Source organism: Thermobia domestica, chromosome 10, assembly GCF_964235325.1.
Source record: "Thermobia domestica chromosome 10, izTheDome1.hap1.1, whole genome shotgun sequence".
In the NCBI taxonomy this organism is placed as follows: Eukaryota; Metazoa; Arthropoda; class Insecta; order Zygentoma; family Lepismatidae; genus Thermobia; species Thermobia domestica.
The window spans coordinates 196,532,518-196,547,765 of record NC_137463.1 but is presented as its reverse complement, the minus strand read 5'-3'; the positions used below and the strand labels follow the sequence as shown (position 1 = coordinate 196,547,765).

The window sequence follows — 15,248 nt, the reverse complement described above, 5'->3', positions numbered from 1 at the left end:
ATTAAAATAAAATATTAACTCTAGCTCTATATGCAGTCAATAATAGGACAATCCTAACATGTGTTGAGAGCCATATATTCATACTTTTACGTAGAATTAAAAACAAGCACAATATAATATATTAATATTTCTAAAACTCTTTATTGAAAGATTTTAAAATATAGTATTAATCTATGCCTACTATATTGAAGATTATTGATAGTTACTAATATCATATACATTCAGAATAAATGTTTTTGAAAACTACTTGATATTGCAATAGTTCTGAACGTGACTATTCAAAAATGTGAGATGATTATTATTACTTAAACAACTATCTTAACTACAAAGTAAGAATTTGGTAAATATAGAGCTATTTGTGAATGCAACGAACTATTAGGAAACGTGTAACATAGTTTGTCTTAAACAGTAGAATTTCATTTTAAGGAATAATTGAAATTGTACATCATCTCATACATGAAAATTTCAACTTTGTTGATGGAATTCTTATGTTCATACAAGATTTATATTATGTAATAATGTAAGAGCTAATTATTTCAAAAATTATGATATTTATTAAGAACAATGTATCTTTCACCTGCACTTGTAAACTAGTTCACTATTAACATACCTGTTTAATTTTATAAACTAAACAGTTCTTTCGTCACAATATATGTGTTGTCTACAAAGTAGAGGTGACAATGATTTTCCATTTGCTTTTGGTTTCCAACATTTGTATAATTTATGTATTCTGCCTTAATATTAAAGTTTTATACGTATACAGTTCATCTCCTAAATTTGAAGGTGTCGAAACTAAAATCGCCAAAGGAGCTTTTGAATGCGTCATCAAAAGATTGCTGTTTAGGAGAAATATTCTTGGCTCTATTTGAGCTGTCTGATTTAATGTACGATCTATATTCTTTAGGTAGCTGGTATATATGTTTAGGTCCTTCATAATTAGAATCCTGTGATGTCTCTGGAAGATAGAAAGTAGTCATTACGTTAACTTTTACCCAAACAAGAAAAATTTAATATTTATATTGTAATAACTAAAGTTACCAAAAACGTTTATATGTAATTGTCGCCCTATAATACTGTATTTTTCTAGAGTACAATTAATTCTACCACTAAACTATTAAATACAAGGAAAACAAAATTCTGAATGCCCTATTACTTTCATAACAGTGAAAGTGGTTAGTTTTGACCAAAAGTAGAGTTTTTAAAATGGAGTGTAATTTGATATTGATTCAGTTCGGAATGTATGCTTGAAAACAAGAGACTTTTGTTTAACATTGCTTTTTTTTAATGATGTGCTTTCCTTATCGTTGAAATAGATTTAACAGTTTAATGAGAATAGATTTAGATAAAGCAATGTTGTCAAAACATTATGAAAAAATGTTTGAAACCAAGGTTACTTATTTTCTTGTGTACTTTCCAACTTTGAACCAAAGACAACCACATTCCATTTTAAAAATTCTTCCTTCTTGTCGGGTAGATTATATTCGGTCTGTTGCAGAAATTGTAAACTTCACAGCTTAATAGAGTATAGTAAAGATGATTTTCACAACATTTAACATTTTGACGAAATTCGTGTTCCTCAATTTTAGAAGGGATGCATGCTAATTTTTCCATTATTTTTTCAATGTCAGTTTGAGGGCAAAGATGTCATTTTAGAAAATATTGTTTGAAGCCAAAGTTTCTTCTTTTTTCATTTTATTTATTTACTTATTTATTTTTGTGGCGAATTTCGAACAAAAGTTCCCAATTTCAATTTTTAAAAATTCATTCCGGTCTAGACAGACCACTTTTCCTCGGTCCCGGAAGTTCAAAATACCGCCATTAAATTGGACACGTAATTTGATAAGTCATGTTTTCGTTATAAAAGTTTGTGCTCAATGTGAATTGTGTGCGAATATAAAACTTCAAATACGTCTCCAATATATGTGTATGTTTCGAAAATTACCAAGATAAGAAAATGTTTCTTCACCAAAAGCTGTTGAATGAATATTGAGTAAAAGAAAATACTTTTAAACAAATTTTGTTACATTTCAGTTGGGATATCTTGTTGTCACTAGCTTATTCATATTGGATTACAAAGATAACTATTATCTTCATATTTTTTAATATGGAATTACAATAAACCGGAGCATCGAAAATAAAGTTAAACGTAAATTAAGATTAAGATAAAAGATAATTTTTCTCTTCAGTGTTATTTGGGAGAATGTGATATTGAAATTTCCTCAAAACCTATCATGGAGGTTACAAGTTCTATCTGCTTTCTAGGGGAAAGAACTTACGTTGTTGTGTTCCTCTCATAATCCTAGCTTCATCTAAAATGTCAGCACTATATACATAGGCCTATCATAATCATTCTGTTTTGTTTAGAATTTATCTTCTTTAGCTTATGAGCGAGACGAAGCAACAAAATGGGTGTTAAGGCTATTGCCAATCTTACTAACTACTTTAGGATTCTAAACAAATAAATATAAATTCAGACCAAAGCAAATGCTTATTATTATTCATCTTTGTTACAGTTTTGGCAACATATCATTGCCTAAACTGTAATACAGATTGGTAATATATCATTACCGAAACTGTAGTACGGATTGGCAATATATCATTGTCGAATCTGTAACACAGATTGGCAATGTATTATTGCCGAAACTGTAACACAGATTGGCAATGTATTATTGCCGAAACTGTAACACAGATTGGCAATATATCAATGCCGAAGCTGTAACACAGATTGGCAATATATTATTGTCGAATTTGTAACACAGCGGCAATATATCATTTCCGAAACTGTAACACAGATTGGCAATATATTATTGCCGAAACAGTAACACAGATTGGTAATATCATTGCTGAAACTGTGACACAGATTGACAATAATAAGGTTTTACTTGGATCAAATTTTATTTTTATTTAATTTATAAGTGGTTCCAAAGTAGTTAGATGTAAAAACTTCTATAAAAGATTAAACAAAACATACTTACCAGAAGCGATTTTACTGACATCCTCGAATCCTCTGTTACCAAATATGTCATCAAACTTATCAAACTTAGGCTCATCATTGAAGGCTGCAGCAGATGTCTTTCCAGGTCTGGAAGATGCACCATAAGAACCACTGTGACCAAAGTGAACAGGTCCTCTATCGTGTAGTGACCTTGGAGGTCCATATTCACGACCTTCTGATGATTTAACAACTCCACTAGGAAGGCCTTGTCCTCCAAAGTCATTGAATCCGAAACCTCCACCACTGGAAAATCCTCTTAGTCCGTCAGCTGGTACAAATCCATTATCACCGAACTTCACAGCAAAACTTCCTGATTTTGCTGACCCGGCTACATTACCACCTGGTCCACCATATCCACCAGAACCAGAATATTTTCCAGGTCTTCCGGGCCCTCTGCTACTTGAACTACGTCCTCCACTCTGAGGACCGAAGTGATCAAATCTTTCCAAAGCCGTGAAATCTCCAGATAGATCGAAACCATTTGATTTTGTAAATCCGTGAAGGCCACCAAAGCCTCCTGAATCACTAAATGAACCTAATCCTACCAGGTCCCCTAATCCTTTGTGCGTTTCGATTTTCCTACTCATAGGTGATGCTGTAGCGAACACACACCATAGTGCTAGAAGGTTGACTGACGCAACCTGGAAGAGATTACAATTTTGCTTAACAGTAATGCATGAAATTGGTTTAAAAAAAATAGTAAGCATTAGCTAGCACTTATCATCAATATTAGGAATAGTGTTGAATTGGATACTTTAACTGAACTGATTTCAAGCAATTTGATAAATTAATCTTCAGAAAATAAAGTTACGTGGCTAGGTGAGTACTTCGCATAAAATTTACAACATATGCTCCAATTTGAATGGTGAATATGTTGAAAAGAAAGCACTAATGCTTTCTAATGTGTTGTATGTCATTGATATCTGCGAGTGTATGTCATTGATAATCAAACGCTGTTTTTTTTTTTTAAAAAAAAAATTGGCCACGCAATATTATATTCCTAAACTTATAGATTTCCGTCTTTGTTTAAAGCACATGAACTACTTTACGAACAGTAATGTGTGTTGTGGTGACATTATTAGTGACACTATCATAGTACGTAAGACTTTAATGTTGATATCGAAATTGCCCCAACAACTTGTCGGTCTTCCCCACGTTGTGGACGAAGTCTGATAGTTCTCCATCGTTCGTTTCAATTGCGCTGTCACAACCGCACATCGCTTTAGTATGGCATGTATTGTATCTGTCAACTAGTTGAAATAATATACATAATCATGGGTTATAACTCGTCTCTTTAATAATTCATTACTACCTCTAGTAGTGCAAATGTTTTTACAGTGCCTTTATTGTCCTAAATGACCTATATGTACAGTATAAAATTTCCTATTGATGGCAAACCTTGTTTTGACATTCGACCACCCACCTCATTGTTAAAATAAATGTAACGTTAGAAATTTTAAAAAAATAAATAAATATTAATACGATTAAAGCATAGCTTGTATCGCATAATGTAAAATATCTTGCCGATGGTCAGCTTCAGCGACTCTATTCAGAGCGTTCTTGAATACGAAATAGGAAAAACCACGGAAGCGACGGCGAAAGCAATTATCAATATATAGTTATAATAATTATCAAAACTTTATATGTAGTATGTCTTTGTTGAAGCCTATAGCACGGCCAACAAGAGATGGTTTCTGACGTTTCTTACCACACGCGGTGGGACATTGCAGCCCCTACTCTGATACCAGTGTTACCAACCACGATCACTCTGTCTTATACCATTAATTAAATTGCCACTACAGTTGCACCGAAAGAAACCTTGACACGCGAGTAGTGGCAATGTTACTGCGAGCTATCAGAGACGTTCTCTTACTGGACCACTATAGTAGCGTGAGTTATTTTGTTTTAATCATTTCACACATTCCTGGCCCCCATAATAAGAGGGCTAGCCATTTTTGGAGCAAGGAACACCAAGGAGATAAGGTGCCGCAGAACCAACTGAACTTCCATAAAGGTATGTAAATCAATTCAAAGTGACACTTTCTTTGGGATCATTTCGTGCTTTAAGCTTGCAAAAATTGGCGGATTGGAAGCCCCACAAATACCTTCGAGCAGAGGGCCCTGAAGAGATTTGTCACTCCATTCACTGGGCTGTTTTTGCGTATTTGTACTTTCGAGCGACGATAGAAAGGAATAATTTTTAATTTTACGTCCCACGTTTATGCCAGCTAGGCTAAAGGAGACAGTGATGGAGAAATGAATGAAATGGTGTAATGAAGAAAGTGGAAGGTAACGGGAGACACCAAGGAAACCCCCCCACACAGTGTTTGTCCACCACAAAGTTCACTTGGCGAGGGCAGGGTTTGAACGCAGGACCGCATGCATCAGAGGTGAACGCTCTACCACTGAGCCACCGCGCCTTTAGAAGGGAATAATAGTATCTTGATCGTATAAATGATTGAATTCGAGATCCCAATAGGTTTACAAGTTTCATAGCTCTTATAAACCAATAATAATAATAATAATAATAATAATAAATTTTGGATGTCTAATGAATTAATTCAGTACACTATCTTGAATTTGAATATACAAATATTTGTTTGGAAAACGTCTCGCTATAATTTTATCATCTTTTATAGACAGAATTGCTTTTATCTTCTAGTACCTTTCACGTACATAATACTCTAAAACGGCAAAATGATTGTATATGTATTTATAGCAACGAGATATAAAATTTCCGTCATTTAATTACTTTATTATTATTATTATTATTATTATTATTATTATTATTATTATTATTATTATTATTATTATTATTATTATTATTATTATTATTATTATTATTATTATTATTATTAGTATATTTCAGGAGATCGAGCTGAATTAGCTAAAACTAATATTGTAGTTTATTGGGATTATATTTATAATACTTCTTTCAGCGGATGATTGAAATATCACGTTTATTGTCATAAAATAAGAACAAGAGCTTTCTGCAATTTTCACAACACATATAAACTCTGGACATGAGCTGGGTTTATATATATATCTCACTTGATAATATCTTAAGTTATGATCGTTATCGTATGCTCCCGAAATAAGTCCTTTAGTGACTCCACATCATACTTTTGTCTGATTTATTGGAGTTTAGATTCTGCTTTCAGCATCGAAGGTGGAAACGCTATCTTAATTTATAAATTGGATCATTTTTTCAGCATCGAGGCTATATGAAACGGAATCTAGTTTTGAAGTTGGATCAGTACCAGTGCTGGAATTTGTATCCGAGACAAGTACTTCCTTCCCACGGGGATTCACCCTGGGACTATGTGCACGAAAGTACGTTAGACACTCGCCAATAAAGGAGAACAAAGTGATTTTTCAGCATTTTAGATCAAATTTTAGAAGTAATTAAAAAATAAAGTTCTTTTGATTAATATTTTCAGTCTTAAGCGCAAGTACGACTCAGGTGTGCCTGTTTATTAATGGAAACAGACGAAGCCCGAATCTAGCTTAGACATTCCGTATAAGTTTCTCAGATACTTTCCGCGGGTGGTGACTGATTCTCTGTTTGTGAAAGACCTATTCAGAATCGCATCTAAAGAAAACATTCCTTGCTTACCACCTAGAGGTGAAATTGCTAAGATCTAGTAAGCTGAAAAACTGTTGCCACTTTTGCTGTTTTGCTGTACTTCGCTGACGAACATAAACAATTATTTTGTGCTAAGAAAGGAACTTTTACTGGTGTCACACGAAATGTGGAACAAAACTATGGTCAATTGATTTGTGTTAGTGACCAGGAAATTCGATATGCGGGAAAAACCCTCGATCGCAACCGTTCCGTACTTATGGGGCGAAGTGTAGGGGCACTGCCAACACAAGTTGTGGATAATGAGACGAAATGTGGCGCGAGTTCGATGAAAATATACATAGAAGCGCAGTTAAACATATACTACAATGTACATTACATTCGACAGTACTCTGACAAGGGAGGGCAGGAGGCGCAGCACGTAAGGACAGAGGAGGAGGGCGGGTACTGTGGGAGTATAGATCAGGGGGAAAGTTATATAGAAGGTATGAACACATACGAGCCGGACTTGAAGGTAATAGCATAGTAATATATCATAGACATGGTCAAGTACATAGGTGGAGGGTAGAAGGGCAAGGGGGCAACGGCCCCTACCTTCCTGTCCTGAATTGATCATCATCAACAGCAGCACCAGCATCATAAAAATATGAAAACGAATGCCTACTTCTATACAACAATTTTACACATCAGACGTTACGAGGAAAGAGCTATTCCCTTCATAGCTCTTCCATTTCTGCTTCACGGTGTCGTGTACAGGCTGTCTATAATTTTTGATTGATTACTTGATCATAATACTGTACCATTCCCCTAACGTCTCGGGCGCGGGGGCTCAGTGGTAGAGCGTTCACCTCTGGTGCTTGGGGTCCCTAGTTCGATCCCAGTGCGCGCCGTGTGGACTTTGTGGTGGACAAATACCGTGCTCGTGGGTTTTCTCGGGGTTCTCCCGTTTCCTCTCACTTTCTTCATTCCACCATTTCATTCATGTCGCATCATCACCGTCTCCTTTAGCCTAACCGGCATAACCGTGGGACGTAAAACTTAAAGATTTCATTTTATTTTCATTTTTCCCCTGACGTCTTGCTTCTCCTCAATTATATGACCATCTGTAATATCTATACCCGCCCCCTCCTCTGTCGTTATGTGCTACGCCTCTGCCCTCACTTGTCAGAATATTGTCGAATATAATGTCACATTGTAATATATGCTGTGCTTCTACGCATATTTTCATTGAACTCGCTCCATATTTCGTCTCATTATCCACAACGTGTTATGTTGAAAGTGCCCCTACTCCGCCCCCATAAATACAGAACGGTTGCGATCGAGGGTTTTTCCCGCCTATGCAGTGGCGTAACTAAAGGCTTGGGGGCCCTCCCGCAGATAGCGTGGAGCGGGGCCCCTTCTCTATATCCCACTTCACGATTTGGGGACCCCCTGATGGCTTGAGACTCCCCCGCAATGCGGGGTCTGCGGGGCTCTTATTTACGCCCCTGCGCCTATGGATTTTCTTGTTTACTAACACAAATCGATTGACCACAATCTCGTTCCATATTTCGTGTGACACAGAGAAAGTTTCCTTTAAGATTGTTTCACTCATTTTTGGTATAGTACAGGAAGGAATATAAATGGATGAAGAACAAATAGCAAATAGAAGTTTTGCAGCTTTTCCACATATTTTGTTTAAAAAATCAAATAAGAAAGTATGTTTGAAGTAGTATTGTAGAATTCCACCGAAGAATACTAAAAAGTGTTATATTCATCTCTATTCTATATTGAAGCAATAATTTTCAAAATAATATTACTACAAGCATTTTGCCATTGCTCCAAAATCACTTGCGTCTAGAAGTTTAATTACACTATGTCCTCTATTGATCTGTTTGCTTTGGATTAAGAATTCCTTTCTTTAATTTTATCCGTAACTACAACCTTCTTCTTCCCTTTCCTTGTTTATCTTCTATAACGCCTATTTCAGAATCGATTTTTTCCTGTTATCAAGTGGCTAATGCAATGTCTTTTTTGTAGAGATTGCGAGATCGATTCCCAGTTGGAAAGCATCAAACACATTATTGTGGTTCAGATCCCACTTCCAAGTGTAGATCTCGTGTTATGTAACCTTGCCACAAAGGACATAAACAACATTCAACTAATCAGCAATTTCTTTTCAACTAATGTCACAACTAATTTTCTTTTCATCCTGGCGGAAGTACCTGCCTGGGATACAAACCTTACCAGTAAGTCTGGATGTTACTCAGTAGCGTCAGTTTAGAATTTGCTTTGGGAGGAAGAGGGGACTCTTTATTGACATAGGTAGTTCCACAATTTTCGTTAGTATATTACTATACTATTGATTAAAATGTGTATGTATCTCAAACTCAGAGGGGATTTGGCCCCTGACTCCCCTAAATGACGAACCTGATCTTACTACAGGATTATCCACGAGACGAAACGAGTTAAAATTTACATCACGAAATACGAGACGAGACAGTTCTTTCAATAGAATTGGAGAGCTTTTCCGAAATGATACAAGACGTTGGGGCCATGTTGGATCAGTGGTAGAGTATTTACTTCTGTTGCATGGGATCCCTGGTTCAATTCCAGCTCTCGCAAGTTTTTTTATGGCGGACAAACACCGTATGCATGGGTTTCCTTGGGGTTCTCCCTTTTTCTCCTACTTTATTTCACAATTTCTTTCAGTATTATCATCATCTTCTTCTTTAGCAGCGCTTTCAAATTGTGAGACGTTAAACTACGAAAGGATACGAGACAACTTTAACTTTTGTGTCATATATATGCCTAACACTACTGAGTTCAAACATATCGCTTCTCATATGGCCTCGGAGTCGAATGGGAGTTATATTTTAATCAATCGGTTAATATTCTTGATTGCTACCATTATTATTATTCTCACTCAGACTTTATTCAAATGAACTTTTCCAACATTTGTATAGGTACTCGTTTTTCGTTCCATTTTCAGAATCTCCATACTTCTGTCCCACATATATCACGCAAAATATTTGATTTCACTTTTCAGAAACTTGCATTCTTCTTTTACTGTACTGAAAAATACGCTTCTTATAGGCTTCTTTCAGTACTGTTTTTCTTTTTTTCTTTTTAATTTTTCATTTACACTAGATCATTACTAATAAAGCTACCTAAATATAACAAACAATCGGAAATCTTTTAGTAAAAATAAAAATTTCCCTCGCGTTCTTTTGCACAAAGATAGCCCGTTCCGTTTCTCGTTGCACCCTTTGAAAGAAATATGTTCCATTACCCAGTTCTTGAAAGAGAACATATTTGTTCCATTACTAACTCTTCAATATTCAAGTCATCTGTTTTTAACAGTCTTTTACAGAATTTATTCTTCAGCAAGCTTAACAATAAATATAACTATAAATCTGAAGTGGCACTTGACTCTTGCAAAGGAATATGTAAGTAGCTTATTATAAATACAACTATTTCAAAAGCGGGAAAAGGATGGAAGAGGGCTTATCTCTGCTACCAGCTATCCTACAAAGGGTTCCAGGGCACACAAACTTGTGATAGATAATATTATGTCTGTCAGTTTTCTCGGGGTTCTTCCGTTTCCTTCCTCCAACACTCTCATTCCACCAATCTTCCATTATAATTAGGTACAGTGATGCAAACCTTAAAACGTCATTAAATTCCATTTCGAGTGGCAGAAATTCCTGTTTTGCTCTTGAATTTTACACGTTATACTAATAAAATTTTGTCAACTTGAAAACATGAACACTGAAATTAGTGTATATCAATTATTTTCTTCAATACATGAGTGAATTATCCAAAAAATTTTGATCGTCTACGTTTATCAAATAGTTTGTGAACAAGTATTTCCTTAATTGAAGGAGACAATTGAAAACGCTGATGAAAAGGAGTACATTTTGTTATGCGTTTCTTTTTTTCTATCATACTTTTGTGCAATATTCTTAGATAAATTTCATTCTTCAGTCATTTCGTATGGAACGTTTGGAAGTTGGACGTTTCTCGTTTTGCCTTCTTCTATTAATTCTGTTCTCTCTATCATTTCTCTTTAATTTTTTTTCTTTTTTTAATACCAAAGTACAATTAACGTTCCTGAACGCTTGGCTCTTGAGATTCACAACTTACTCCATGAATCAGCTTAACATTAATAATATGCATTTTATAGTAATAAAATTTGACAATTAGCATTCATTTCACATTTGTTGAAGATTCCTTTGTCTACTTTTCACTGATAGACATTTTGTTACAGCTTGAGTGGAATATATGGAAATTCCCTTTATCTCATCTCCGAAAATTATTGTCAAAAAAAATCTTACAATAAAGGATTTTTGCCATGGGTTGACATTACTGATTCGGTTGCGCTCCTTACTCATATCCTTGTCTTAAGCATTCAAAACAAGCAAGAAATAAACGAAAAAAAAAGTTACGATTATACTATAAGATCTGATTATTGCTGACCGTATTCGTTCCGATGGATACTAAAGGAAGCTTTAATATGTGAATATTGTTCCACTTAACGCAGATAATTATTACTTGTTGCGAAATGCAGATTATGGAGTTCTCAAAAATCTCAAGAAAATATAAATCATACCTCGAGTCTCATATCTCGAGACGGATAAGATGTAGAGTTGCTCATGAGACGAGATAATACAATTTTCACTAAGAGATTTGACAGAGTTTTTATGCACTTTCCGGAACGAATCATCATTAATTTTTATCTTGTAGTTTATTTCTTAACATGTCCATAAAATGTCATACACCCTTTTTGATATTGCTTTTAGTCAATAGCCTAATATTGCTAATTATAATTAAATCCTATTATAATTTTATCTCAGTGTATGTTAGATTAATATGAACAATGGAAAATGGAGCTGAAGGTATTGCTTATAAATAGGATGTCTAGAGCAGTGATCGCCAAACTTATTCAGTTTCTGAGCTACCGTACCGTTTTCAAATTCTACTCTGAGCTACCAACCAAAAGAACTACAAACCAGTGTTTCTTTCAGAAGAAAAATGTTCCGGGGGGGGGGGTACATTTAGTATTCAGAGGAGCACATGTTACTTTTACATAGTATTTATTATTATATTATAGACGTATTACTTTTGTCTCCTCCAGGGGGAAGCAGCCCCCCAAAAAAACGCGTCTGGAAGAAACACAGCTACTAACTTTTTTTTTTTTTTAAAAAAAACTTACATTTCTTTATTGGCTATAAACTAGGCGTAACCGGAGCGCAGTGCTTAAAATGACATTAGATGAGGTGACGGTATGGAACAAATATAACCCCTTAGAGAAGTAATTTTGACAGAACCCTAAAGAGCATCTCTACTCCTGTCATTTTTACACCATTTTTGACGTGAAAATCTATAGAAAGAAAGAGAGAGAGTGAGGACTAATATGCCAATGTTTTACTCCCCACTATCATCAGCCTAGTATTCAATGAATATTGTTTTCCGTTGAATTCCATTGTATTGTATTATATTCTACTAGTATTTAATGATTCTTTCCAATCTAATTTCCATTTTCAAAAACTTCTTCTGGTCTCGTTTCGTCTCCTGGTCAACACTAAGTTTCTTATAATTGTAAACGCAGAAGTCCAGACCATGTGAAAAGAATAATTTGGAATTTAGAAAGGTCCTGTCAACGCCGGATCGAAGTTAAACATTTTAAGGCGGGTAGTACGGTATTTAGTTTTTTTTTTTTTTTTTTTTTTTTAATGGATAGAATTGCTCACACAAATATTGAAAATACTAAGAGCACAATTCTGCCATTGAATAGGGTGATAGGGAACTGATATTTACATTTGAAACAGCAACAACGAAATCTTTGATAGTACAAACATATTTGTTGGTCAATGCTAATGTTGCACTTATTTCCATGTGCAAAATCGTTTTTTTTTTCTGTAGACAAATCAGCTATTTTTACCGGTATGCCATACCGGCCAATTTTCGAACTTTCGGATGCATAACCGGCTCATACCGGCTCACTTTAAGCACTGCCGGAGCGTTAACGCGGTCTACTGAAAATGTTAGCTCCGATCGACAGTTTGGTGATCACTGGTCTAGAGAATAAACGTGCTAACTCAGGAAGTCCAACTTCAAATATTCGTTTGCCTCAATCTTTCCATACTTCATTTTTATTTATTGTTGTTGATTGTTAAAGCTTAGCGTCCCTTTTCAGCACTGAGACTACATGAGACATGCACCTACAGTTTAACGTAGAATCTGAACCACCGTAATGCGTTGAAATTTCAGTTCTTTACGAGTGGCTATTGAACCAAAGGTGCATGCTAGCAGTCAGACAAAAGATAAGGGCTATTTTCCCTCCTGAAAATTTAATCCTTACGGTTTTTTTAAATAATGAAAGAATCTATATAATGAGACTGTTATATATCAATTCAAAAACAAATTAATCTTCCTAAGGAACATTGTTCTCTAGGGATGCGCACGAGACGAGTCGAGACAGGATTTTCCTGACAAAATTCGAGTCGAGACACGGCTCTTCCAATAGAGAAATATACATTTTTTGAGTCGAGACATCACTTTTACAGCACATTTTCGAGACGAGACAGCCACGAATCTTGTCTCGTGCGCATCCCTATTGTTCTCTTAAATCTTAAGTTATGAAATAAAGAAGTCAGGGGCGGATCCAGGGGGGGTGATCGGGGCGATCGACTCCCCAGAAGAGGAAACTTTCTTATTTTATATATATAAATAAAACCCATCCCAAAGTTTGGAGCCCTTAAAAGTAGCAGTATGACAACCCACCGCTCCCCCCCCCAGAAGTCGTTCCTGGATCCGCCCCTGAAACAAGTCACAAGAAGCGAAAGTAGCCAGAAAAGACCAATGTAAAAAGTTTGATTCAAATGTTTCGTTTAATTGAGATTTTTCGATACTATGTGGGACCGAATCTACTGATTAAAGACAATTCGAACCACTGCACAGATTTTTATCCGAGATTGACACTGGGGATTGAACCCAATCAACGCGAACAAAAGAGATGTAAAATTTATACTGGCCATTATAAGTCGTATGACATTAAATGTCGGAAATGGTCCTAAAGGGTAGGAGACTTTTGTACTTTTGTGTTAAAATGTAAGGTATACATAATCCTCCTCCATCTTTTCCCTGGGAAGCAAATGCAGCATCTGTTAACTATAACAAATATCCATATCGCTCTCCTAAGAAGTTGATGATTTTGAGTCATGTCGCTGATATAATAATAATAATAATAATAATAATAATAATAATAATAATAATAACTCACTAATTCACATGATTATGTAGATTCATGTTATACCTATTAATGCTTATGTAACGCTAATGTTAACACTTACCATCATTTTAAAATTTTTCCCACCAGCTGTGAACCTGTCACAATTAGTTCTGTCTTTTCCAAGGTTCGTCGCCTCAAGTTTTATAGGAGACGAGAAAAGAACAAAAATTGCCGATATCACACGGTTTCACTCAAGCTGAGAACCAGCGTTCAGTACCGTTCCTCTGGAGCGCGGGCAATCATCCGTTAAAATGCGCGGGAGAGATTTTTAAAAAAGTCAGAAGCATCAAGGAAAAACTAAGCAATAGCTTTTCTTCTATCGCAAAGTGAGATTCCACAAGTCGGTTAGTGGTGGTGATACCATAATAATGACACGTGCGTGTGCGCTTCTGTGGTAAAGCCCATTTATATTAGTTCAGGAAACAAAAAACTGCTTGTTGAAGTGATCTGAGGCGTGGATTTCCAATTTCTTTCTTCCATATAGTGACTTTTTTTTCACTTCCTGCAAAAATGAAAATATTGCGTCACTCGAATACTAATACTAAAAATAACTGGAGAAGCTCTAAGGACCATTCAGAAATTTTCATCCAGTGGAGGAATGGTGTCTGTAAGTGGAGGAGGTGAGAATTTTATGTATCTAATTTGAAATGTTCAAAGCCCAGGCAAAGATAAAACTTTGAACTAACCTTGCTCAAACTCGTTTGACTTCACATGCACTTCACTTTAACATTATACTCATTCGACCTCACATTCACATAATTTCTACCTCATACTTACTTAACCTCACCCTCACAACATCATTTCGACACCACTCTCACTCAGGGCCAGATTAAATCCCTCAGAGGCCCTAAGCACTTAAAAGATTTTGGTGCCCCAAAACAGTGACGTATTAAGATGGGCTATCGGGCTCAAGGTCCCCCGAAATAAATTTGTTTTTGGCATTCCACGTACAACAATAATCCTTCTTACTACTTCTAAGAATTTCATTGACTTTCCATTTTTTATGCTCTTTATTCTGAAAAATACTGTATTTGTCAAATAATACCATATTCCATGTGAGAACTGTGTTCCTTTCCCTTTCTTTTGTCCATTCTAGTTTTCTGTTTCTTTTTCTTAATTGTTACTTTCTTTCGTTTCTCCTATCATACTTTCGACCGTTGTTAGTTGTGATTCAAGTCGGCCGTCGTCACTAATACCAAAACTAAGAAGAGCTGATAAACCAAACTGGTATTCCACACCAACTTGCACGGATATAAACATAACGGGACTTTAGTTATTACAGCAAAGAAATATTTACACCGTTAATTAAAGACAAAGGTAAATGTTTGAATTAAAGAAAAAATCAAAGATGGGAATAAGTTGCCCGGGAAATTAGGTAGGACAAGATGATGTTTCCG

The 15,248-nt window shown here is 35.5% G+C and overlaps 1 protein-coding gene across 1 annotated transcript; it reads right to left on the bottom strand.

Moving 5' to 3' along the window:
- Positions 1-361: 361 nt before the first annotated feature.
- LOC145662146 (uncharacterized) lies at positions 362-13,943 on the bottom strand. The gene is made up of 3 exons (XM_081727479.1): positions 13,913-13,943; positions 2,976-3,636; positions 362-955 (listed from the first exon to the last, which is right to left on the bottom strand). Exons 1-3 carry the CDS (start codon positions 13,916-13,918, stop codon positions 765-767), a joined length of 858 nt encoding a protein of 285 aa, XP_081583605.1. The 5' UTR covers positions 13,919-13,943; the 3' UTR covers positions 362-764.
- Between the last annotated feature and the right edge of the window lie 1,305 nt (positions 13,944-15,248).

Coding starts and splice junctions, on each gene's coding strand:
- LOC145662146 (XM_081727479.1), bottom strand. Junction 956..2,975: donor TGTCAGTAAAATCGCTTCTG/GTAAGTATGTTT, acceptor TCTATCTTCCAG/AGACATCACAGGATTCTAAT.